The sequence below is a fragment of the Echiichthys vipera genome, assembly GCF_963691815.1.
Source record: "Echiichthys vipera genome assembly, chromosome: 13".
Classification (NCBI taxonomy): Eukaryota; Metazoa; Chordata; class Actinopteri; order Perciformes; family Trachinidae; genus Echiichthys; species Echiichthys vipera.
In genome coordinates, this window is record NC_139838.1 from 16,844,991 (window position 1) to 16,869,385 (window position 24,395).

At 41.4% G+C, this 24,395-nt stretch overlaps 3 protein-coding genes across 3 annotated transcripts; 2 read left to right on the top strand and 1 right to left on the bottom strand.

The window, feature by feature from the left end:
• azin1b (antizyme inhibitor 1b) lies at window positions 1–7,553 on the top strand. The gene is made up of 11 exons (XM_083925135.1): window positions 1–161; window positions 1,605–1,748; window positions 2,198–2,396; window positions 2,575–2,748; window positions 2,958–3,130; window positions 3,223–3,436; window positions 3,588–3,662; window positions 4,123–4,288; window positions 4,735–4,844; window positions 5,659–5,876; window positions 5,989–7,553. The coding sequence occupies exons 3-11, from the start codon at window positions 2,295–2,297 to the stop codon at window positions 6,062–6,064; spliced, it is 1,308 nt and encodes a 435-aa protein (XP_083781261.1). The 5' UTR covers window positions 1–161; window positions 1,605–1,748; window positions 2,198–2,294; the 3' UTR covers window positions 6,065–7,553.
• A 2,496-nt stretch (window positions 7,554–10,049) lies between these two features.
• On the top strand, window positions 10,050–19,560 carry adnp2b (ADNP homeobox 2b). Its single transcript, XM_083926280.1, has 4 exons — window positions 10,050–10,340; window positions 11,727–11,848; window positions 15,816–15,920; window positions 16,100–19,560. Exons 2-4 carry the CDS (start codon window positions 11,741–11,743, stop codon window positions 18,923–18,925), a joined length of 3,039 nt encoding a protein of 1,012 aa, XP_083782406.1. The 5' UTR covers window positions 10,050–10,340; window positions 11,727–11,740; the 3' UTR covers window positions 18,926–19,560.
• Window positions 19,561–20,150: 590 nt separating this feature from the next.
• Window positions 20,151–22,251, bottom strand: ggcta (gamma-glutamylcyclotransferase a). Its single transcript, XM_083925163.1, has 4 exons — window positions 22,073–22,251; window positions 21,134–21,279; window positions 20,894–21,026; window positions 20,151–20,785 (listed from the first exon to the last, which is right to left on the bottom strand). Exons 1-4 carry the CDS (start codon window positions 22,178–22,180, stop codon window positions 20,660–20,662), a joined length of 513 nt encoding a protein of 170 aa, XP_083781289.1. The 5' UTR covers window positions 22,181–22,251; the 3' UTR covers window positions 20,151–20,659.
• Between the last annotated feature and the right edge of the window lie 2,144 nt (window positions 22,252–24,395).

Consider the following 24,395-nt stretch of genomic DNA (forward strand, 5'->3'; position numbering starts at 1 on the left):
CAGACTGAGAAGAACCGACTCAACCGCCGCTCGTCCCCTCCTCTGAACCATATGGCACAAACCGCCCTCTTTCTTTCTTACATCGTTGTGCCCACTACTCTTTAAAAATTCCGCCGAAAAAGAGAAGACGATTTTCCAAAACATCCTGGCCGTTATCTCACGTAAGTAAAGCGAAATACTTCGGGTTTGAGTTTCCTTGGATTCAGCAGGCGGACGTAACATGGCGGGCTGGTCTTTCTGCCTTCTCTCCACACACATGACACACCGACTCACTTCATTTAATGTTCTCCAGGGTGTCTTATGGTTACATTTAAAGGTGTTAGTATATCACGGAGCGGCCTTAGCACCTCAGGGTGGTGTTTATGCCTGTGTTGTGTCAGGGTTTGTTGGGGTTATTAACAGAATACAGTGTTAACGTAAGCGTCTTCCTTCGACGTGCAGCAGCTCAGCGTTAGCTCTCTGTCGCTGCCAAGAATACCTCGGAGCAGCGCGTCTCCCTCCCGCTGCTGTTTCCTATGGTAAATACAGACGCACTTTCACGAGTTAGATATTAATGTTAACGCCGCGTGTGTGATTTAAAGGGTTTCATGATTTGTTAAAGTGAGGCCTTACAACAATAACATCTCATTTGTCAAGTTGTGACATTATTTGCGCGAGTACTGGCGCTATCACAACACGCGCGCATGTTTTTTTTAAATTTATTTATAGACAACTATCGCATAATGTGGGCTAAAGAGTGGCATAGATAAATGATTCAGACTGGACGAATATACATGGTGTTTATCGGGTTAAAAATAAAGCCACGTAAACCGGCGCGAGAGTTGCCTCACCACAATGACAACAAATGTGACAACAAATGCTCGATTGCTGGATAAATACTGTATATAGATATTATTATTATGGATTGTGCGACTTGCTGCTGCGCATGGAGGAATTGTTGAGTCTTTGTAACTTATAAATAAGTCAGAGTGTGGTCTTGACCTACTCTTGAGATAACTTTTGTGATTTGGCAGTATAAATACAATTGAATTTAATTTAAATGTGAATCATAGACAATAGCAGTAAAGTTTGTAATCACTAAATGACTGATGAGTTGAGGCGCTGATATTGCATTTCATGTGATAAGCACTAGGGATCGACCGATCTGGATTTTTTTAGGGCCAATGCAGATTTATTTTTTTTCCTCAGACTTAGCCAGTCCGCTTCTACTTTTGCTCCCTTAATTTACGTCATAAAAATATCACAATGATGATAACAAACGTTACAAGATTCAATTTTTAAAAAGGAACCATTATTGAACTTCAAACAGGCGTCTCCAGCAACACGGAGCTGCCCGTGGGTGCCTTTTTGAAAATAATGCTGGGAAAAAACTATTGGCGAATGCGGCAGCCCGCAGCGACCAACACGATACACAACCAAAATATCGGCCGATGTATCTGTCTATCAGCACATGTCTTTGTTTGTCTTTATGTGTTCATATCTATCTATATTCAATGTCCCATGGCTTCTTGTATGTTGTGTTTTGTGTTTTTACTTTCGACTGCTCTTCAAATTTCAAGGCACAATAAAGATCTGAACTAATATACTATATGTTTGTCCCTCAGGGCTCCCCTGTCCCTGCACAGGTGTATGAGCGCTACCCAGAGGGCCTAGGGAAGGCTCTTTACCGGGAGCACTTTGACTTCAACGCTGAGCCACCTTGGGATCCTAGCTGATAGCGGGACAGGTCCATCTCCTGACTTGTCCATGTGAGTGACTCAGTGTCTCTTGTACACACCGAAGACGCATGCTCGCTTACACACACATAGTACCTGTAGCAAAGTCCAGGAGCAGTGGGTTGTGGTGGGTGGGATTTGGCATACAAACAATGCTGGGAGTAAACATGTTTGTATTGGGTATGAAGTGCATTTGTAGGAAGTCAATAGATTTAGATAAAAGCTCAATGAGGTGTGTGGATTTAACACATTTAATGTTTATACAAAAAACACTGTGTGGTTCATAAAACACAGATAATAGGACATGTGTGTCCAAAGGGAGTACAGTCTTATATGTGTAGCTGTTAAGTTTAAACCGTGGAAATGCATCTAGATAGAAGTTCATCAGTCATTTGTATTGTATTCGCCTGGTTAATTTGCTATTAAATGATTTAAAAATTGTTGTGATATTAATACTGACTTTTTTTCTCCCTCTCTTCCAGTTTGTTGCATACCGGTAGGACCCCATTGGCTCAGTCGTGACCCCTTGACTTGCTTATCTGTTCTTTATGATTGTCGGCATAGCGGAATACGGTTGAGATGAAAGGACTCGCTGACAAACCCAGTTACATCATTGAACTCCTGGAGGGAGGAGTGACCCTTGAAGATGTCATCGATGGACACATCTGTGAGCAGGCTCTGGTAAGTTCACTTTTTAATGGCTTCAGGGTTGCAGCGGAAGAAATTCCCCAAATGCTTAAAATAGCTTTCATGACAGTGGCATTAGAATGCTTTTTGTTGTTGCTGGTACTTGATTTTAATATTTTGACCAGTTGCTGTTTGTACTCAGTGCATACTTCACCCCCACTTGTGTTCCCAGGTGGAGAAGAGTGCATTTGTGGTGGGTGACCTCGGTGCCGTGATGCGGCAGCATGTCTGCTGGCAGAGCGTAGTTCCACGGCTTCAGCCCTACTATCCTGTCAAGTGCAACAGCAGCCCTGCAGTCATCGAGGTGCTGGCCTCCTTGGGCCTGGGCTTCATTTGTGCCAACAAGGTAAGCTTTAACATGCACAGAATCAAATTATTCTTTTCGCACAGCCTCTTATGAAGCACTTGACATTTCAAGCGCTCAATTGATTACTAGTCAGCTGATGACTGTTATCCTTTTACCTTATGCAACACAGTTTTGATTGTTTTAATGGGGCTTTTAGACTTTGTTGTGTTAATTTCTCTGTGAAATCAACGTGTTTGTCTCTCCTTTAGACTGAAGTAAGCTTGGTGCTGGAGCACGGCGTGTCACCAGAAAACATAATTCTGTCTGGCATTTGCAAGCAGCTGGCACACATCAAGCACGCTGCCAAGAACAACATTCAGTATCTTGTGTGTGAAAATGAAGCAGAGTTGTCCAAGATTTCCCGCCTGCACCCCAATGCAAAGTAAGTTTAAATTGCCTGGGATTGAGAAAGACTTAAACATATGTGTCTTGCTTAGAAAGGTGTTTCATTTATGTTTTCTTTGTTTCTTATAGGTTGCTTCTGCAGTTGACCACCGAGGCCCACGCAGCAGAGACCAGTATGGCCTTCGGCTTCTCTCTGAAGAGCTGCAGGCACCTGCTGGAAGCAGCCAAGGAACTTGGAGTCCAGGTAGTGGGGGTCACCTTCCACGTCCCCACCACCTGCCAAGACCTGCAACAAGCCTACACCCATGCACTGTCAGATGCCCGCTGTGTGTTTGATATGGGGGTGAGTATTGTCTATTATTATATGGTTAAGCTGAAGGAATTTAGTAGATATGAGTCAAACCAAGATTTCCTTTCTGTATCTTAGATGCCTTTTTTATTCCTGGTAATTTCCTTTTCATTAGGGGTAACAACTGACTGTTGTTTCTGTTCAGGTGGATCTGGGCTTCAACATGAACATCCTGGACATCGGTGGGGGATTTACTGGCTCAGAGTTTCAGCTTAAACAGGTAAATTGTAAACAGCTGTGATATTTTTGGGAATGCTTTAATCAGATTGTCAAACACAAACATGTATATGTTCTGCAAAGAACATCCTTAAAATCCTTAATAATCTGTTATAAACAAATAATTACTTTCGTATTGCAAAATATACACCATCCCATGCTACTTTATTTGCTTTGGCCATATATTACTTATTATTGCTATTATATTAATTACTTATTATTTACGCAAGGACATTTTCATTCATCTAATTAGTCGTTTACACACAGCAGTGATGTAAGATGCCAGTATAAGTTCAACTCTCGATGCTCTGCCATCCTTTTTTTGCTCAAACATCAGATACCTCTCACCAACAGCATATATAAATGGATTTCAGCCTTTAATGTCTGAAACTAAAGTTATTGCACTTATTGTTTTTATCTGTAAACCCCCACTGAATACATATTTGCTGTAACTGTGTGTGTAGGTTGAGTCTGCAATCAGGCCTCTGCTGGATGCATACTTCCCCCCACTGTCCGGTGTGCAAGTGTTGGCCCAGCCAGGCAGCTTCTACGTTGCCTCTGCTTTCAGCCTGGCTGTCAACGTGATCGGCAAAAAGGTGTTGACCCACCACTGGGACAGCCTCGTTCAAGGTAAGTTCCTACTTGACGGTTTTCTCTGTCCTGTGTAGCCCAGTTAAATCTGACTGTAATGCACGTGTATCTGCACACATTGGTGTTGCATAATCAGAACACGACCATCAGAGGTCAAGTCCTCAGTTTGTAGATAATACACTATGTTCTACAAGGTTTGTCCAAAGCCTTTAAAGTTTGGGAAATGCTTAATTTGATCCGTTATGTATTTTTCTTTTCAATGTAATTCGATGTTTCACCTCCACAATCAATCATGTAAACCAAAACTATTTGTTTGTTGTCTCCTGGTGTCTCGAACCAGACAAAACATACTATCAAAGGTATCAGGTAATATTGTATGTAATATTTGGTTTATGTACCTTGAAAGTTCTTGAATTTTACTCCTCAAAGCCGTGCAAAACCCCGGTTCTATATTTCTGACATGGTCACCCACTGTATTTACACAGATGTGAACAATGAAGATACCGAGTTCCTGTACTACATGAATGAGGGTGTTTATGGCCCATTCAGCCGCAAGCTGCTGGGAAACTCCATCGCTGCCCCGTCATTGCACAAGGTTAGTAGGCCTCCACCCAAGAGAGCCAGCCCCATTTAAGGAGTGAATGAAGAATCTGATAGCAGCTCTAGTTGAATGGGGAAAAGTGTTGACCTATATAAAGACCCTACATTGGTTCTTGAGTTTTCATACAGAGGATTTTAAACACACGGTGTTCTCTCAAAGTCAGAAATGTCAATGGCAGTTAATGGTGTCTTTCCCCGTCTACGCTCTGTGTACAGCACAATTGTGAAATAACGAAGTGACACAACATAAAAGTGTAGCTGTAGTTAACTAATAATGTAGGGTAAAATAAAGAAGACTTTTAAAAAAGGTGTGTATATATATGTATACTTTGCTTTTTATGCCTTTATCTGACAGTACTTCTGATGGTTGATAGGAAAGGAGGGGGGGCCTAGGTCTCAGCGGCGAGGACTTTAAATCTGTATATAGGGCCCTAAATAAGGCATTTGATGTAGAAATTGTGTTCTGCTGCTTCAGGTCAGTTTTAATTTACTTCATACACCCCAGGCCCCTGGTGCGAGCAGTTGTAGTCCATTTTATTAGCTACTTGACAATGGCTGCCTATTTTTCGGTTGCTTGCTTGCTAATAAACAATGGCTTGGGTACCAAGAATAACATCTTTTAGCTACCATGGCAATACAGTTTGCAAATGAGGTTGCATCGGTTTGTTTTTTTTTTTTATTGGTAATAAAGTCATTTATAGACTGCATTTCACATGCAGAGTATAATGTCAGGTGTGCAGCTAGGGAAGCGCAATCGTTGGCAGTTGTGATTGTTGCCTATTTTGATGACAATGTTTACTTCTTTCCAGCATGTGCTGTGTGCCGGGGAGGGAGTGTTTCCCAGCAGCCTGTGGGGCCCGTCACTGGACCAGCTGGACCAGGTGGTGGAGCGCTGCCTGCTGCCTGAGCTCAGTGTGGGAGACTGGCTCTGCTTCTCCAACATGGGAGTATGTGGCCTGGAGGAGTTCAGCTGCCTCCCCAGCTCCCCCCAGCTGCCTGTCTACTACACTGTCTCCACCTGTGACTGGTGAGTATGGAGCGAGTTAGCTCGTAAAGGTTCACCACTAATTCGTAGTAGACGTAGTAAGAATAAGATGCATTTCCAGAGAGCTGATTCTGATGCTTGGTGTTGCCCACAGGTATGAAATGCAGGAGGCTGGTGTGGCACTGGACAATGCCGCTAAGAATTTCTCCATGGTCCAGTACAGTGCGTAACTACCCTCTGTCCCCGTCCCGTATTATATTGCACAGATCCTCTTTAGCGTCTGCCATCATCATGCAGAAGAGGGGTCAGTGGGGTATTTGGGACATGGGGCTAAATGTGGTCAACATTCCAGCCACCTTTAGAAAATGCAGTGTCCTATTATTTCTTCCAGTAATTTGACTTTTTTTACATCTCAAAATGGGAAACAATTGGTTATTTGATACCTAAATTGTCTAAAATTTGATCTGGAAGATGATCTTTTCATTCTCGCTCCTCCCTCTGATGGACTCCAAAAAATCTGTCAGCTAGAAGAACTCCAGCTCAAATGACATTATGCAACAAAATGGACGACTCTTTGGAGATGGGACCCCCTCCAACACGTTTGGGGTGGTTTTGTTTCCTAAATCAAATCCAGTTTACAAAATGTACAATTAATTTAAATCATGTCCTCTATTGATTACCTGTTGACAGTCGTGTAAATCCTGTGTCTGTTCAACGCCTATACATTTTGTCTGTAGATGATTTTTGAAGTGTTTAAAAGAATCAATGCCTCGTGTGGATTCTGTACCCCCACTTTGCATAGTTCTGAATGAAATTATGACAATGATGTAACCTATTTCTTTATTGCAGCTCACCTCAATGCATTTTTATTTATTGGATTCATCAGATATTACTGGGGCAAATTTAAAAGCTCCATCTTTAAGTGTGTTTTGCCCAGGTATTTTGCTGTGGCCCATCTAACAGTGTTTTCCTGATAAGATATTGATGTGTTTTTTAACGCTACATGGATTAAGTGTGCTGTGATTGTGACCTCAGTGGTTTCCCTTTACTCGAAAGGCATGAAGGAATTGCTGTGGCAGATTTCTCTCTATGCTGAGCGATGGCTTGAATACAGAGAAGCTGCTTCGACCTTAATGCACTCATTGCCTCTAGTAGAGAGAGGTTAATCTGGTATAAAATGCACACAAACTTTTGTAGGTTAAATAAGTACTGTGACATTAACGCAGACTGAATTTTTCAGATCTGCCCATTAGTGTCTCTTGCCAGGTGATTGGTCCTTTTTCTTTCAAGATCTGGAAAAACCAGCAAAAGAGCTATCTCTGAAGAGTGCTCAAACATAAATGCTCTTTGTTTGTGGCAGATGTGGACTTGCATGTCTATATCTCTTACATGAAACACATGCTAGCTGTACACAGACCTCTCTGAGGCGATGCAAATGACAAATAACATGCCAGGCTTTTCCTCATGCCTCTCCAAAGTTATGAGGGACATACATCTGAACAGTCTCTCGTACAGCTATATGTCTCATGTCTGACAACATTAAAAGGTGACTTAACTGCAGTTTTTAAAGAATCCTGCCCTTGTGTGTTAGAAATGACTAATGTATTAATTACTTGCTTGTCTAAGGCACTAATGGACCATAGCCTGTTTTTGACTGTAAATTGTGCTTGTTAAAGTAATGAAAGTGATTAATTTAATACATTTCTGACTGAAATCATTTATCTGGTGTTTGTGTGATCTGTGGGGAAGGGTGGTGCAACGGTGGTAGATTCCACTGTTGGCTGACATTATTTAAAACTGTGTGTTTCTGATTATGGATCAGGTTTGTGTTTTAACTGAATAGTAGTTGAGTTTTCTCAAAAAATCCAATCCAGATTTAATGCTGCTTTGGCATCTTTTTATTTTTTATTTTTTTTAGAGCTCTCCCTTATGTCCAATTCATCCTACTAGTACACTGGCAGAGTATGTTTATGTGTTGTGATGATAGTATAATTGTCCCAAAGATGACTAGATATGTAAATCCGTTTAGATATATATTGCAAGAGAGCAGAGCACTACAGGAAAGAGCAGTTAATCTGTGAAATCTGCTTTTGTTGTAAAGAACCAGCACAGGCTTTGATGACAAATACAATAAATGCAAAGCACCTCAATCACAGCTGCCAAATTTGGCTAATTTCCATTACTGCATGGAAATTTCATTACATACATATACAGTAAATTACCATTGCCGTGTACTGAAGTGGCTTACTTTAGCCATTGCTCACTCTGAGCCTCAACATCATTAAAATATCAAAGACTGATGCTGCTTCGAGATGAAATACAGCCACTGAAACTTTTCCTTGTTGATTTATGTGAGAGGATCTCTGCTCAATCATTGCTCTAAGCAGGAGCCATCGGACCTCCAAGTGTCTCACGGTATTGGAGGGAATTCCTACATGTTAATTAGATTACAAATAAGATTAATACAGTGGAGAGTTCACATGCTTTACAACTCCCTGCATGTCACCATGGCAAGTAAGCATCCCAGAGTGTATTTTGAAGAAACGGCAATGGTTCATTTGATAGTGGTTAGTCATTAAAGTAAATAACATTTTAGTGCACCAAGAACCAAGTGCACACAAGGGACACTTTCATAAAACAGCCTGTTTACTATGACTGAGCGAGCATGAATGGACTCTTGAGTCATTGATTCTGATTGGTGGGCTTAACCTTGTATTGGTTTGACAAGAAGGAATCTGAAAGTGAAAGGCTTTACCCTTTCGTCTCTTGCTTGAGTTTAGAGATGATCGTTTAACTCGGCTGTCCTTCAGCAGTTTTACACTTGCGAAACGCTGCAGTGCAATCGGCTACTCTAATGTTGTTTCTCTGTTTGCCCAGAAATTGAATCATCCTAGTTTGCATTGTGTAGCTAGAGGGCACAATGGTACATGTCACCTAATCAGTCAAATTTTAAATCACTTTAACACCAAACAGCTTCATGCCACAGAAGTTTGAAAATGGTTCCTGGTTCGAATCCCGGTTGGGGCCCTTCTGTCTGGGGTTTGCATGTTCTCCCTGTGTCTGTGTGGGTTTTCTCCGGGTTCTCTGGCTTCCTCCCACAGTCCAAAAACATGCATGTGTTAGGTTAATTGATGAACCTAAATTGCCAGTTTGTCTGTCTCTGCTTGTCTCTATGTGCCCTGTGATAGACTGGCATCCTGTCCAGGGTGTACCCCGCCTCACGCCCGATGTCAGCTGGGATCGGCTCCAGCCCCCCGTGTCCCCGATAAGGACAAGCGGTTGAAGATGAATGATGGAAGTTGAGTTGACGTATGCGGTGACCAATAACAGCATATATTAGTGTGGATAAAAGACTGTATTTACTTTTGAGGTTGCGATATCGTGAAATAGCTAATAAAATTATTCTGTAGTCAAAAATGGTGTGGTATAACGCAAGAAACTGTCACAAGTCCCCCACGATGTAGCCAAAACTTTCTCTAAGCAGGCTGATCTTAAACAAAATTGTTAGGCCTCAAATCAGACATGGGTTTTTTTCTCAACCGGTGCGAAAGCTATCATGTTCGTAAATTGGAAGGTGGCCGAACATAAGATTGTGAAAGACATTTGAATCGACTTTTACAAGTAGGTAACTAACCAGTTAGTAACGTAGTTTCGCCACTGGTGTTAATTTAATAGGCGTAGGTAGCTAGCCATTTTGTTTTTTTGTAATCGTTAAACATATTAAAAAGTCCTAAAATGTTGTGCTATGCTAGCCAACACTCAACTAACCCATCAAATTCACTTCCTCTCCTATCAAAATGGAGGTCCAATTTAATTGGCTAAAAAAAGTAGCATGATATGACGTCACGAGGTAAGAACCGCCCATTTAGCTCGTTTTCTCGACGGACCATTGGTTAGCCTTAGTCATGTACCACGTGATGTCGGTGGGGGGGCGCTGTAGCCACGCCCCCCGATATAGCTATCTGTTGTAGAACAGAAAGGTCCATTTAACAAGTCAGTTATTACATGAAATTTAAAATTAGCAATATGAAATGTATCAATTGGACACTCTGGAACAATGGCAGTCAGCTTCGGTAAAATAATAACAGGTTATTTAGTTTTTATGCTGGGGAGTCTCCCATTGGTCAGTTTCTGCAGTATGCAAATGAGGACCCCTACGTCAGATCCTGAACTTGAGCGCCATTTTTTTCTGTAATAAGGGGGAAGAAAGGGACAAAAGCAGAACCAAAAATAACTTATCTCTGGAGGAGGTTCGCAGGCATCACCTGTCGTATCTGACTACAGTCTTCACACAGCGGGGTGTGTGTGTGTGTGTGTGTGTGTGTGGACAGAGGGTGCTGCTCGGATGAGTGTGTGTGTGTGCAGCGCTGGTAGCAGACGCAGTCACGCAGCTCACCGACACACACACACAAACACAGTTGAGGGCCGGTGGAAGTGGAAACCGTCCGCCCTGTCGGAGGCGGCACAGCGACAACTAACGTGAACCTACACCCAATATTGGACGAGGTAAATATGTGCGGGGAGGCTGAGGGCATCCTCGGGGAGGAAGGAGCGGCGTGGCCGGGTTACTGCTGTCAGCGTGCTGCTGCCAGGGGCTCTGCACTGCCTGAGTGGGCTGCACACACTCTGCAGGGTTAGCCTGGGTGACAAGCTTTTACTTTGTAGGTTATCTAAAAAATCACACACTTTAACTCGCTACAATAAGTTTGTCCTCCCCGTCAGTACATGGTTGGTAACCATGTATCATTCACAGAGTCACAGTGTGACTGTGTGATGTGTGTTAATGCTTATGCTGTTGTTTTCATTCTGTTGTGTTTGATAGAAAATTATGTTGATGATGCAGTTACTATTTTACCATTCTCACTGCTGTATATAGTTTATTTTTGTTAATACAAATAGAATGGCACACCTTAGGCGTTTAATAACTTAATTTTTTTTTAATATATCATTAGATAGTGTTGCCCATAAAGTTGGGATACTTTTGTTTTCAGGCACATTCCTCTTTTTATTTCATTTATATATGGTTTAATTTCCACTGATATATGTTTGGAAGAGATTGATTACTAACGTTTTGAGAATATAAACACTTTATCTATCATGAATAAGTCTCTTTGTCACAATAATTTCATGAGAAGAGGTAAAAAATATATATTTTATTCCAACTTTATGGGTAATACGGTGTATTTATTAACTGACCACTGCTACTTGCATTGTCGTCTTATGCTTTATCCTTTGTTCTCCCCAGTATGTGCCATTTTCTATTTATACAGTCTCCACTCAACCAACTGTTTATGGCGCTGCAGTAAAAAGTGGATATAGTTGCTACTTTCTAGGCCTTTACTTGAAAACGTTGTGACCTTTAATGAAGTTTAAGTCTCATCTCATCTCATCTTCATCCGCTTATCCGGGGTCGGGTCGCGGGGGCAGCAGCTTTAGCAGGAAACCCCAAACTTCCCTTTCCCGGGCCACATTAACCAGCTCTAACTGGGGGATCCCGAGGCGTTCCCAGGCCAGTGTGGAGATATAATCTCTCCACCTAGTCCTGGGTCTTCCCCGAGGCCTCCTCCCAGCTGGACGTGCCTGGAACACCTCCCTAGGGAGGCGCCCAGGGGGCATCCTTACTAGATGCCCGAACCACCTCAACTGGCTCCTTTCAACGCAAAGGAGCAGCGGCTCTACTCTGAGTTCCTCACGGATGGCTGAACTTCTCACCCTCTATCTAAGGGAGACTCCAGCCACCCTCACATTTCGGCCGCTTGTACCCGCAAGCTCGTTCTTTCGGTCATGACCCAGCTTTAAGTACATAAAATATTTAGTTAAGTGATGTTTCTCATATCTTTAGAATAATAATTGTTATGCTCTGCAACATTAAACATTTTTTCCTTCTACAAGGCTCGTCGGGAACAATGTATCAGGTTCCAGTTGGAAATATTGAGAAGATCCGAAAGGCTCGCAAGGCGGTGAAAAACATCCTGGGAGAGATCGGCCTGGAAGACTGTCAAAAGTGGTTAAAGGTATGTTTTATTCTGGGAAAATACAGATTGAAGATGCCATCTAAGATCTAGTATATAAGTGCCATTAACACTTAATATAAGATGGGTTGGCTTCTTCATGGTTTGTACAGGTGCTTGAAATCCTTGAATATGCTTGAATTTTGATATTGTGTTTTCATGGTTTGAAAAGTGCTTGAATTTGTATCTTTCTTTCACAACAAATAGCTATAGAATAGAAAAATAATTTAATTTATTATCCTTCTGCTACTACGAAACATTTTCTGGTGTTTATGAAACAATACTAATGTGATTTTAATGGAAAAAGTAATGGTTAAATAATAATTTTCAATATCTATACGTATTCGTAGGACTATGTAATTTGCCGCAGCTGTAAAGTGCTGGAAAAGATTAAAATTGGATCTTTAAAGTGCTTGAATTTGACCTCGGAAAAGGTGTACAAACCTTGCTTTTTATAATGACTCAGAAAGTTGCAAACACTATGCTTATTTCTTTGGTGATGATTCCTGTACATCTGTGTTTTGTCTAAAAGTTACGATCACTAGCAGAAAAGCATGGGTCAAGAATTATACATCAACACAGTGGTGAAACATGACTGATTTCTAAGGTTAGCTATTAATGCAATTAACAATATCCTATGTTGAAAAAAAAAGATATAATTGATTATAGTAGTCTCACACTTTAGTTTTAGCCCTGTGCCAGCATTCATTGGCTATGCATTCGGTTGCATGATTTAACTCACTTTTTGTGAAATTCTTAAATCATTTTATCATTATTTGTGACTTTGATGAAACAAGTGGGGCAGACTAATGGTTTTGTACCAACTTGATCTTAAGCAATTAAACTTCCAACGATGCCAATAATGTAATATTTAGTCGAACTTTGAAGTGTGCATTGCTACCTCGACCACGACAAAGAGGGTAGCCGTACCCGAGATTTGTAGTATGTCCAGATTACGAAGCCTTCCTTTTAAACTGTGCTGTGGAGCTGCTTGCTAGAAGCTAGCTAGCTCGATCTTTGTTAAAATCGTGTTGGTACAAATTACTCATGTTAATGTATCACTGAGCAATTGTTAGTTTCCCCCAGTGGTTTCATTGATGTCACAAAAAAATGGGAAAATTATAAAGAATGTCTTATCATCCTGATTCTGCACTATTGGGGGGAAAAACTGATTCTAATGATGTGCTCGTTATAAAGCAGGTGAAGCTCGTCACAGGTTTGATAACATTAGAGTCAGGTGTGTTGGCTGCCCCTGCTTTAGACCAATCCCAGTCATCTTGGGCTGCGCTAAGCCCAGGATTTACAGATGTTGTAAGGGGACGAGAATAACGTGTATGTATAAGTATGCGTCCAATGACAGGCTTTATAAGCACAGCTTTGTATCCTGTTAGTCAGACTAGTTTATGGTGAATATTGTTTTTTAAAGTTGTGGTATAAACATTTCAAACCGATTTTTAAACCTAATAAAATCAGATCTAAATTTGATGATGATGGTTTCATTAATGCCGCGCCATTCAGATGGTTTTTGGTCTTTCGTTGTTATGGAAACAAGTGGAGTTTGGCGACATGTTGTGTCTAGTGTCAGATTGTCGGTGGTATTGAGATAATGTGCTCGACAGCTTTATGGAAATGTTGAATTTCACAGGATTTTACACTTGGCTCTGGTAGCTCATGGCATCAAAGCTCAAATATTGAAGGATGACACGGCGGATATACATACATAACTTTTCTCAATTACACTGCATCTATGACCACTTACGACGTACTGTGTTGAGCTGCTGGTACTCGTTTTTGTTCCCCATTTTCTGTGATTTTTACTTTTACATCTCAGACGGACACACTTTAGTTTTCACTCTCACCATATTTATTGGATGACTGCCAGTAACTTTTCATATTAAAATTATACATGTTAGTTTTAGGTGAATCTACCTAACAAACTGAAAATGGCGTATTTCACAGTCTAATGAAACAAATTCTACCTTCATGAAGATTTTGTTGAAGCTGTTTTAAAGAGGTGTTGATTCAACTTAAATGTCATTTTGGATGCTGGACAGTAGTCTCTGGTGCTGCGTTACAGAAGTGCTATTAATTTTTCTGTACTTGTATTGATGAAAACTGAACAAATAACAACAAATTACATCAAACTAATTATAACCTTCATAAAGACTTTAATTCTACTGCATCAGTTTTAGCTAGGTGCACATTATAAACTGGCAATTCTATATATGATGAATTTATGCTGTATGGTGTTTAAACGAGTAGAATGGGAGCGTGCCTATGTTCTGCGGGTCTTATGTTCCCTGCTTTGTATGTGACCGGGGAACTAGGACTGTAGTGATAAACTAGTCTCACGATACGATACACGATATTCAGCTCACGATACGATATATATCAAGATATACAGCCAACGATACGATTTTGATAAAATACATATTTTCTGAAAGATTTTAAAGGGACAGTGTGATTTTGGTGACATCTTGTGAATGTTCCATTGACTCGGATTAAATTAATAACAACTGAAAGAAATCAATTACCCAATATATGGCTCTGACTGGACAGCAGAGATGGTAACAAGTCACTTTTTGCAAGTCTAAGTGAAGTCTCGAGTCTCCGAGGGAAGCAGCAAGTCCTAATCAAGTCTCTTATGGTTTTAATTAATAATAAAATAGAGTTGAAGTGCAACCGTATTGTATGATTACACAAAGTCCCAACTAATGTCACCTTTATAATCTAGTGTAAATAAAGAAAATCTGCTGCTCCCTTAACCTCAACTAATTACAGACTCACCACATTTTATGACATTTGATAATAACTTGGAGGCAGACACATCCGGCTGTAGATATTCTGCATGACATAATGCTCGGTTTTGGTGTATATTTGCTGTTTTTTCTTATTTGATATATTTTTATTGTATTATAGTCATGTATTTTGTATTGGCTGCTCATTATGTTTGTCAGAAACGTTGTCAGTCGTGCTGCCATCTGTCTCAGGACACTCTGAAAAAAGAGATGTTTAATGTCAGCAAGCTCTTTCTGTGAAATAAATTAAAAATCCTCCGGCCTCTCAAACGCAGTGTGATGGTTAAAGCTAATAACCCAGTAACATTAACGATATGTGGTCAACAATGAACCTGTAATGTTAACTTGCCCTTAGCTGACCTTAATAATTAACATATAATTCCGGTTTAATGGCGTTGGCCAGCAGATGGAGGCAGAACCGGCGAGAAAACACTTTTCAAAGATATGTAATTTAATGAACTCAAGTTTAAAAGTTAACATCTCACAAAGCTAACATTAGTAACAAGCTTGCGTTGATAGTTTAGGCAGCTGAGCTTAAAACAGACGTTGCATTCTGTGATTCTTTTGTTGCGGCTGTGTTTGAAGTTATTAAAGCCAAACAATATAACAAACGCTAATGAAACCCTAGCAGCAGCAGCAGCAGGTGACATGCTCTCCGTGTCATGTGCGAAGTGTGGCCGCCTGTGCATCTCTGTGGGAGAGAATGACTTTCTGCTCCTGATCTTAATGCTCCAAAAAGTACAAAAATAAAAAGATTATGCACGCGTCTCAAATCTCGAGTCCCCATCTCTGCTGGACAGGCAGCTAGAAATGCTCGACAGCGACCCGAACGGCTGGTGGACTTAATAGCTTTTCCTGCAAAGCGAACAGGGGGAAATGGGCAGCGAGCAGAGTGCCAGGGGGATGTGAATGGGACTTAATATATTCGTCCTTGTGGCCAAAAAATCTATACTTTCTGTGGAAACAAAATATTGATAATAAATATCGATTTATATCGCAGAATCGATAAATCCTACAGCCCTAAGGGGAACATTGGGATGACCTCGGTAGAATGGCCTTATTAACTTAGAAACTACTTTTCCTTCCAACTTTAAAATGGACATGCTTTAAATTGTTGTAGTGTTACTTGTATACTTAAGATTTGTTTGTTTGTGTGTTTGTTTACTGTGCAGGACCTCAATGAAAAATCTGAGAAAAACGTGGATGAAGAAGAGGCCTTTAAGGAAACTGATTGGGTTGATATCACAGAAGGGTACAATGTCAGACTACAGAAAAAGGTGAAAATGACACATTTGGATGATTATATGCTGGTTTGTATCTGTCTTGTGGGTTACAATGTCTTGTTAAAGAGGAGAGTAGTCATTCCATATAGCTTAAGACGTGTAGCTTGGTATGAATGTTATATACCGAGTACACACTGTGCAAATTTTAACTGTTCATTTTTCTTCCTATTCAGTGGCCTTATCGGTCTCGGTCTCTGTGCTGTAGCCTGTGCAAGTACTCTTCACGAAACATCTACAACTTCAGGAGCCACGTCTCCCGCTGCCATGGAGCTATGCAGGCATTCTGTGCACTGGCGACCTGTACGCAGTGCGTCTTCATCGCACACCCCAAGTATGTCAAGAAGCACATGTTGTTCTTCCATGCCAACCAGATAAATGCGCAGACCGACGGGCCTCAACCCACCCATCGTGGGAATGAGCGGTATCAGTGTCGAAAATGCGGATTTCCAAACTCCTCTATCTTTGGGATGAAGAAGCACATCATTCTCAAGCACCTAAACAGGTTGGCAGAACAGTATATCGGTTTCAGATTACACCCTCATGGGACTACATCGATAAGGGTGTACTGCTGCAAGGTGTGCAAGGTGAATGCCGGAAGCTTAGACCAAATGTTGCATCACATGCTGGTTGAGCCGTCGCACTATTCGGTCAGCACACAGGTGCAGAGTATGATTTATGAGAACAAGAACTACACCATTAAAGCCACCCCTAATGGGAATGGTGTGTTTGTGACATTCCCAAACATTGCTCCTAAACCACAGCAACCTCAAATGTACAACAGTAAGTCCTTGGTTTTACCAAGTAACGGCCAACCTGCTGGGACTGTGCTGGCATTACAGCAAATACAAGGAACTACAAACAGTGCTACTTTGATCTGTGCCCCTGGAACCAACCAAGCTTTTCTGCCCCCCCAAGCTTCGGCGCTAGTGCAGTTAGCTAGTGCTGAGGCTAAAGGTTTGCTCCATCCTGGTGCCACGATAGCCCTCCGAAGTGCTTTGCCCCAAGGATCGTCTATGGTCCAGCTTCCCACAAACATGTCTCTGAAACCGGCACCTATGGCTCTAGCTCCTGCTTCTGCCCAACAACAACGGACTCCACAAGCACAGCAGATCCTTTTCCCGTCAGGACTGCAGGCCAACATGGCAGCTGGAACTGGAGCTGTATCTAAGTCAGCTTTGGGTGCACAAAATGCATCAACGAACCAAATCGCCCTCCAAGGTACCATGCTGACTTCACAGTCCCTGCTGAGTCACCTGATCCCGACCGGCAACAAGATGAACGGCATGCCCACGTACACTTTTGCTCCACTGCAAGTAACGGTGCCTGTTTCTCAGAGCACAAGCACCCCTCTCAAGCCCCTCGAGCAACCAAGGAATTCCACACCACAAACTAAGAAATGGATTACCTGTCCCCTCTGCAATGAACTTTTCCCTTCCAATGTCTTCGACGTGCATACAGAGGTTGCTCATCAGACAAAATCCAACTCCTCCAAGACAGAAAGTGTGGCGGCGCGAGCAGCGTTCTTGAAGAAAATGCCAGACAAAACTGTCAAATGTCTGACATGCAAAATTCTGCTATCAGAAAAAAGCGTCTTCCAACACCTGCTGCACGGCCTGAATTGTTTGTACTGTTCAGCTATGTTCTTTTCAATTAAACAGCTCGCTGAACACGTAAAGCAGCACAATCCCACAAGCAAGGCATACTGTGATTTCCTGAGGCAGAAGTACAGGGTCTACTCTAAAGGTATTGGAGGAATCCTGTTCCCTTACTTTGATGTCCACACCACCGCACCAAAAGAGATCCTAGGAGACACTGAGGTCAACCTTGCCCTGGTCACAAGTTCCCTCGACCTGATCTTCTTTAAGTTGCAGCCCAGCAGCCAGCCAGAGATCTGCGTGGCGCCTGCGAAAATCAACAGTGCGTATTGTCCCTTCTGTGACGAGAAGTTTGAGAATGAATCCAAACACCTTCAGCACCTGAAGGAAAAACATTTAGTGGCACCCACCATTCATGCTATCCTCAAGACCGAGGCTTTCAAGTGCATTTACTGCAATGGTGTGTACACTGGAAAGGTCACTCAGCAGGCGGTGATGCTCCACATTCAGCGATGTCGGTGTTCACCAAAACCTCCACCGCCACCCAAACCTGCAGCAGCACCACCACCACCGCAGCCACCAAGACCAGCTCAGCAGCTCAGTCAGCAGCTCTACTTCCTCCAAATGCCACAAGGGCTGACTATGAAGCAAGCTATAGCTCCAGCGCCACCTCGTGTGATTCCAGCTGCACCCACTCCAGTGCGTCCAGAGAGTGAAGCAGAACGGCAGTCTCAAAAGAGGCTGGAGGCCGCGTGGAGGCAGGTGTTGGAGTCCAACAAACGAGAGCGAGAACAAAAGGCGGCCATGCGCAAGAAGCGGGAGCAGGAAAAGTTGCTGCCCCCACCAGAGCCTGTGATTCAGATCGATCCCAAGGTGAAGCTGGTGTTGGAGCCCAACCCGGTCGAGCGCCGCTGCAGCGAGGAGCGCAGAGACTTCATATCCAAGTACTTCAACCTGAACCCTTACGCAGCCAAAGCTGAGACCGAAGAGCTGTGCAGGAGGCTGTCCCTCACCAAAGCCGAGCTGGCAGCCCTCTTCAGCAAGAAGCGCAGCAAGTGCATGAAGAGTCTCAAGAGGAACACAACTGCCATTCTCCTCGGCTTCAACATGACAGAACTGAACAAAGTCAAGCACATGCTCGAAATCCCCGAACAGCAGCCCGCGGATAGCACAGAGCAGCCCGCGGATAGCACAGAGCAGCCCGCAGATAGCACAGAGCAGCCCGCAGATACCACAGAGCAGCAGGTCGCAGATATAACAGACCAGCTACCTGCCGATACCGCAGAGCAGCCACCTATTGGCTCAACGGAGCAGATGGAAAACAGTGACGATGGACCAGAACCGATGGATGAAAGTGGAAATGAGAAAGTTACAGATGGGGAACAGGTGGAGCAGATGGAATAAGTTAAATAAATCTGTGACAAGAAGCAAATAATGCAAATGCAGACGTTTCTAATTAAAAATGGAATACAACCCAGATACTTTAATGATGGCCTTTTATGTTGACAGTCACAAGAAGTTTATCATGCAGTGCATACCATGTGTTACCTGACGAGTTACGTGTGAGAACAGGCTCTTAATGTGGCCCACATTAATAATGCTTTGTTTGACTTCAGTATGTTGTCAGTGGCCTGTATCCTACTTCTCACGCTAACACAAAAGATACAGATGTATTTGTCTGTGAGATACAATGGTGTCAGACTGTTGAGCTGCAACTGTAATCTCTCTTTAACCAATGGCTACTGACTTCAACTCAAGCACTGATCTGCCCCTGGTAGCTGCTTTTTTTTTTGCATCCTTTTATTTAAATCCATTTGTGAAAAATTGTGATTCCTACATCATTGCTAGTCGGTGAATATCAAAACTTAAGTGCACACTTCATCATAGGCTGGGTTTATCATATTATGCTTTCCTTTTTATAAATGATTTTTTTTTTACGTGTTTGGACCTGTTTTTCTCAGTTTTCTAATCCTTAAGATTGCTCACCCCCCTCTACCTTTAAACATATTAAGGGGAAATGTATCTTGCTCATCAACTCTTGCAGAAGGTAAATGTTCATCTTTAAGTTTTGAAGCCAAACTCATTCTTGGTGAATTAACTCATAGCTCTTCTCCATCTCTGACCATGTTGCATGAACCTTTTGTTTTACTGTCAGATAAAATTATAATTTGTGCCATTGTGAAGTCTACATATTTGCATAGACTTGTGGAAATGTACCTAGAGATTCAACAACATATAAAAAGGTATTGGGTGTTTCACCATATATATATATTCTGTTCTCCTGACAGCTGTTTTTGTACTACACTTGTATTTTCTATAATTCCTAGATGATTAAAAAAAACGTTGGGAGAGGTACAAATTATCATTCTGTTCAATGCCACTGTGTTGTAACAAATAAAGTGGTTTCCTTTTATGTAAATTGTTCACTTTATAACAAAACCAATCATTTTACATTACTGTTTAAGCCCCCCTAGGTATGTTTGTGTGTTACTTAATGACCTGAAATCTCGTTCAAAACAACAACTTTTTATTTCTTCATCAGCAGGAATAGAACACGTTGGTTAAAGTCAAAATAAATGCTGCCAAGTGAAGTCATGCAGGTGTTTTGTCAGTGTTTAATATTCCCCTGAGAAATACTGAAATTAAACACTTTTCTGCCTGGCACAAACACTTCAGTCTTCCACTGATGGCTCTCACATATAACACACTTTTTCACAGCAGCTTGAAAAATAAAAGATAAGGTATGTGTTAGCCCCGAACAAAGTCTCATTAAATACATGCATTACCAATTTCTGGCCACACGGTGCCAATCCAACTTCATAACAGAGTCTTATTTTTGACCTTAGAAAAACTTCACTCCGGGTTCAGTGACTAACCTTCTCCACGGTCTGTTAACCAAACCTCAAAGTCTTCATCACTATTACATTATACGCATTTAATCAGTATCACTATACTTATATTAATTACGTCATTAAGGTAATAATGGAGACTAAAATGCGTTTGAAAGCTCCAGAAACTCTGAAGTTAATTCATGAACTTAATAGCGACTCTTTATTTTGTTTTCTGTTCTATTTTCTCTGACTAAATGGACCTTTTTGGTGAGGTTGTCCAAAGCCAAGGGTGTGAACTTCCAATAATCTACTTTGGGGCTGTTTTGATTTGATCAAGGACTGACGGGCCGTTGTAGTTGTTGGTTTGAATGGTCTGCAGCCTCTTCAGGTAATCAACCGGGAGTCCATTCTGCTCTGCACCCAGACACACCACCTTATATGAAACACACAGAGACATTCAAATGAGCACGTTGATTTAGACAAAGTAAATTGTAATGTGTGGTATATTGCATAGCATAGCGTTGTGTTGACATGCACACACCTGTTTGTACTGAGGAGAGGGAGGGCAGGCGTGGAAGTTGTTCATCTGGTAAGCCCTGCAGAGCACCAGGCCTTGGTCCGTCTCCACTGAAACCTCCAGTGGAGAGTACTTTCCCAGGCTCACCCCTTCTTGGCTAAGGACACGACAGTGAAGAACCATGCTGCGGTTTGTTAAAAGTGACAAACATTAACTGATAAACAGCTGTGTGTGTGTGTGTGTGTGTGTGTGTCTCAATCTCACTCGTCAAGGCTCAGGAGGTTTTCATTGCTCAAAGTCCAGATCACCCCCCACACTTCTGCCCCTGGACAGGACTCAATGGTGGCCACTCCACCGTGCCAAATGTTTTCCACATGTTTCTCCCACAGGCCAAAGTTCAGCTCATAATCCTACACACACACACACACACACACACACACACACAGGGGTTTGTGTCATCACAGCAGGAACTCTGTCCTGTTGTTGCAGCTGCAGTTACAGATGCTCATCATTAATGTCGACTGATGCGATACAGGAATAAATAAATTAATGCATAAATAAATAAATACAGGAATAAATACGTGAATACATAAATAAATGTAGCAATAAATAAATGCTTTACATTAATTTCTACATTTTTGTTCACCTAAATGTATTTATTTATGCATTCATTTGTTTAATTCAGTATTTATTTATTTCAGCATTTATTTCAATTATTTATTTCTGCATTTATTTATACATGTATCCATGCATTATTTTATTAATTTATTTCTGCATTTAGTAATTTGTTCCTGTATTTATATATTTATTTCAGCATTTAGTCGATTCATTTATTTTTATTTCTTTATGCATTATGCATAATTTATTTCTGTATTTATTTATTTTAGCATTTAGTTGATTGATTTATTTCTGTGTTTATTTATTGATGCATTAAGTACCGACCATATAACGTTATCGTCTATAATCTCGACCTGGAAGCGTTTATAACAGGCGCGTGCAGCCTCATTAAACATACTAATGACGTAATAATTCTCCGTGTGTCAAACCTGCTTTACAGACACCGACATTTCTCCGGGTATAACACACAACAGCAGCTCGTCGAGTGTTTTGTAATTCCCCGCGTACATGCACGCCATGTAAACAGTCACAGTGAAGACAAAACCAAAGACATGTCTTCAGTAACACGCTGGTGTGTGTGTTTACCTGGAGTCGGCCTGTGCAGCAGAATATCGCAGAGGGATTTGCCAGTTGCAGTCTTTCTTTCAACAGGTTGCTGCCAAAAGCGAAATACATGAAGCGGCCGTTGGACATCTTTTGATATCAGTCAATATCACAGCGTCGGTGTTTAGCGGAAGGTGGAGCACTGAGGCCGGTGTACTCTACAAATAAGTCCCGGAGGACGCGTCTTCGTCTGGCTGCCGTGGAGGCAGACTGGCCGGACAGCATTCAATGAATGACTCGTGAGTGAGCGGCTGCGACTTTTAGTTTGAAAGCATCACGACCGGACACTAATGAGAGGTGTTCATTACCCTGCAGAGCATAATATAATATAATATAATATATATATAATAAATATAATGAACACGGGCGGAGGAATACACGTGGTTGTCACTTCTTTCTTGAAGACTAGAAATTATTCTCTGACTCTGCAATGTTATTTATTTTTTTTACTTCCGGGTGAGATGCAGCCTCCTGTGGTGCAGACTTTAGGACCATGGGAGGTGTGTTTACATCCACACAGCCTTTCAAATGTTCTCTGGGTGGAGCATTTTAATCGCATTATTCAGATCCCAGTCAACACCATCTAATCCAGGGTTCCTACGGTCTCATTTAAGCACTTTTCAACCATTTCAAGGTGCATTTTCATGCTTTTCCAGCACCTCACAGCTGTGGTAAACTACACATTTGTATGCTGTACAGTACTCAGTATTCAGTTTATTTATTATTGCACTTGTTCATCACATTCAATTAGATGGTATTTTTCTATAAACAACCAACATGTTTTTTAGACAGCTAAACTCCACAAACATATGACAGAAATAAAATCTACTTTTTTGATCATCTAACTAATTTTTCCTGCAAAAATGTCTCTTAAACATGGAGATCTCCTTTTCTCTGTGTTATATCAAATGTGCCATCTAATAGAACATACATTTCAAGCACTTTATGCAAAATGCAAACACTTTTCAAACCTTGAGATCATTGGCGCTCAGAGGAAACGCCACAGTCCTGGATGAGTATGGAAAGAAGTATGTCCACCCCCTCTACCACTCAATTCACATCTTTACTCAGCTAAATTAAAAGAATTAAAGGCGTTAACACATAATCCCTTTGTTAAAAACACAATTCTGGTATGGTATGAGGTTCATAAACATAAAGGCGAGATACCTGTGTTATCTCATTTTACACCAATCTGGTGAAACAGTGATTTTAAACCTGGCAAAAAAAGATGTGGGATTCAAAATTTGGGCAAACAAAGTAAAATTGCTGATATATTTGACAACACTCTCTTGTCGTTTGTCGATCTGAAACAAAAATATGACATCCAACCAAAGCATTTTTTAAATACCTGCAGATAAGAAGCTTTATATGTAAGTTACAGAAGTCTTTATCTCTACCTGCACTTGGGCCTGTGGAAGAAATGGCAACAAATCAAAATCCTAAGAGGGGACCTACTTCAAGGATCAAAGGAAAAGTTTCACATGGTGTGAGGATTTAAATTCAGTAATTTACACCGAGGAATGCTTAAAATCACAAAAAAAACATTTGAAACTACTTCAACACAAGTGGATAATGAGAATCTATGCAACACCAACTCAGCTAAATAAATTCAACCCCAATAACCCCGACACGTGCTGCAGGTGTGGTGGAGAGGGCACACTACACCATCGACCGCTGGTTTGACTCCAAACTGTGAATCCGTGGTATTTTTCCGATAAACCATAACTTTAGCAAGGCAAATAAATCTATGATTATTTTTTGCATGCTACAAGCCAAATCCACTATAGCCAAATCATGGAAATCCACTACTAGACCAAGTGTTAGTGTCTGTCTGCAGAAATATCAGATTCACTGGCTGGAAAACATCTCACTTTTGAGAGTATGTGCAGATCTTTTATGGTGTTCTTAGGAGTCTTTGGGGAGGGGGGCTCATGCCCCTGTATGTAAACCATCAACAAACGTAAATGCAATGTATTTATTATACGCGTTTGTTTTACTTTTTACTTGGAGGGAGGTGTCGGATTATTAAGATTTTGGACCATGCAAAATAACACATGCTTCTGCCGTTTGAAGTTTCTCGTTTAAGATGATCCTTGTTGTGATAGTTTTGTTCTGCACCTGTATTTTATCCTGTTGTAGTGATTACTATGAAAATTAATAAACACACTTAAAAACAACAACCTTGAAAACATTAAAATTCAAGTGTTAACGGATTTCCAGCACCCGTATGAATCCTGCTTATCAACTAAGTATCCATGTTTCTTTTCTATCTGTAAGAACGCACAATTTCAAATACTTAAATAAT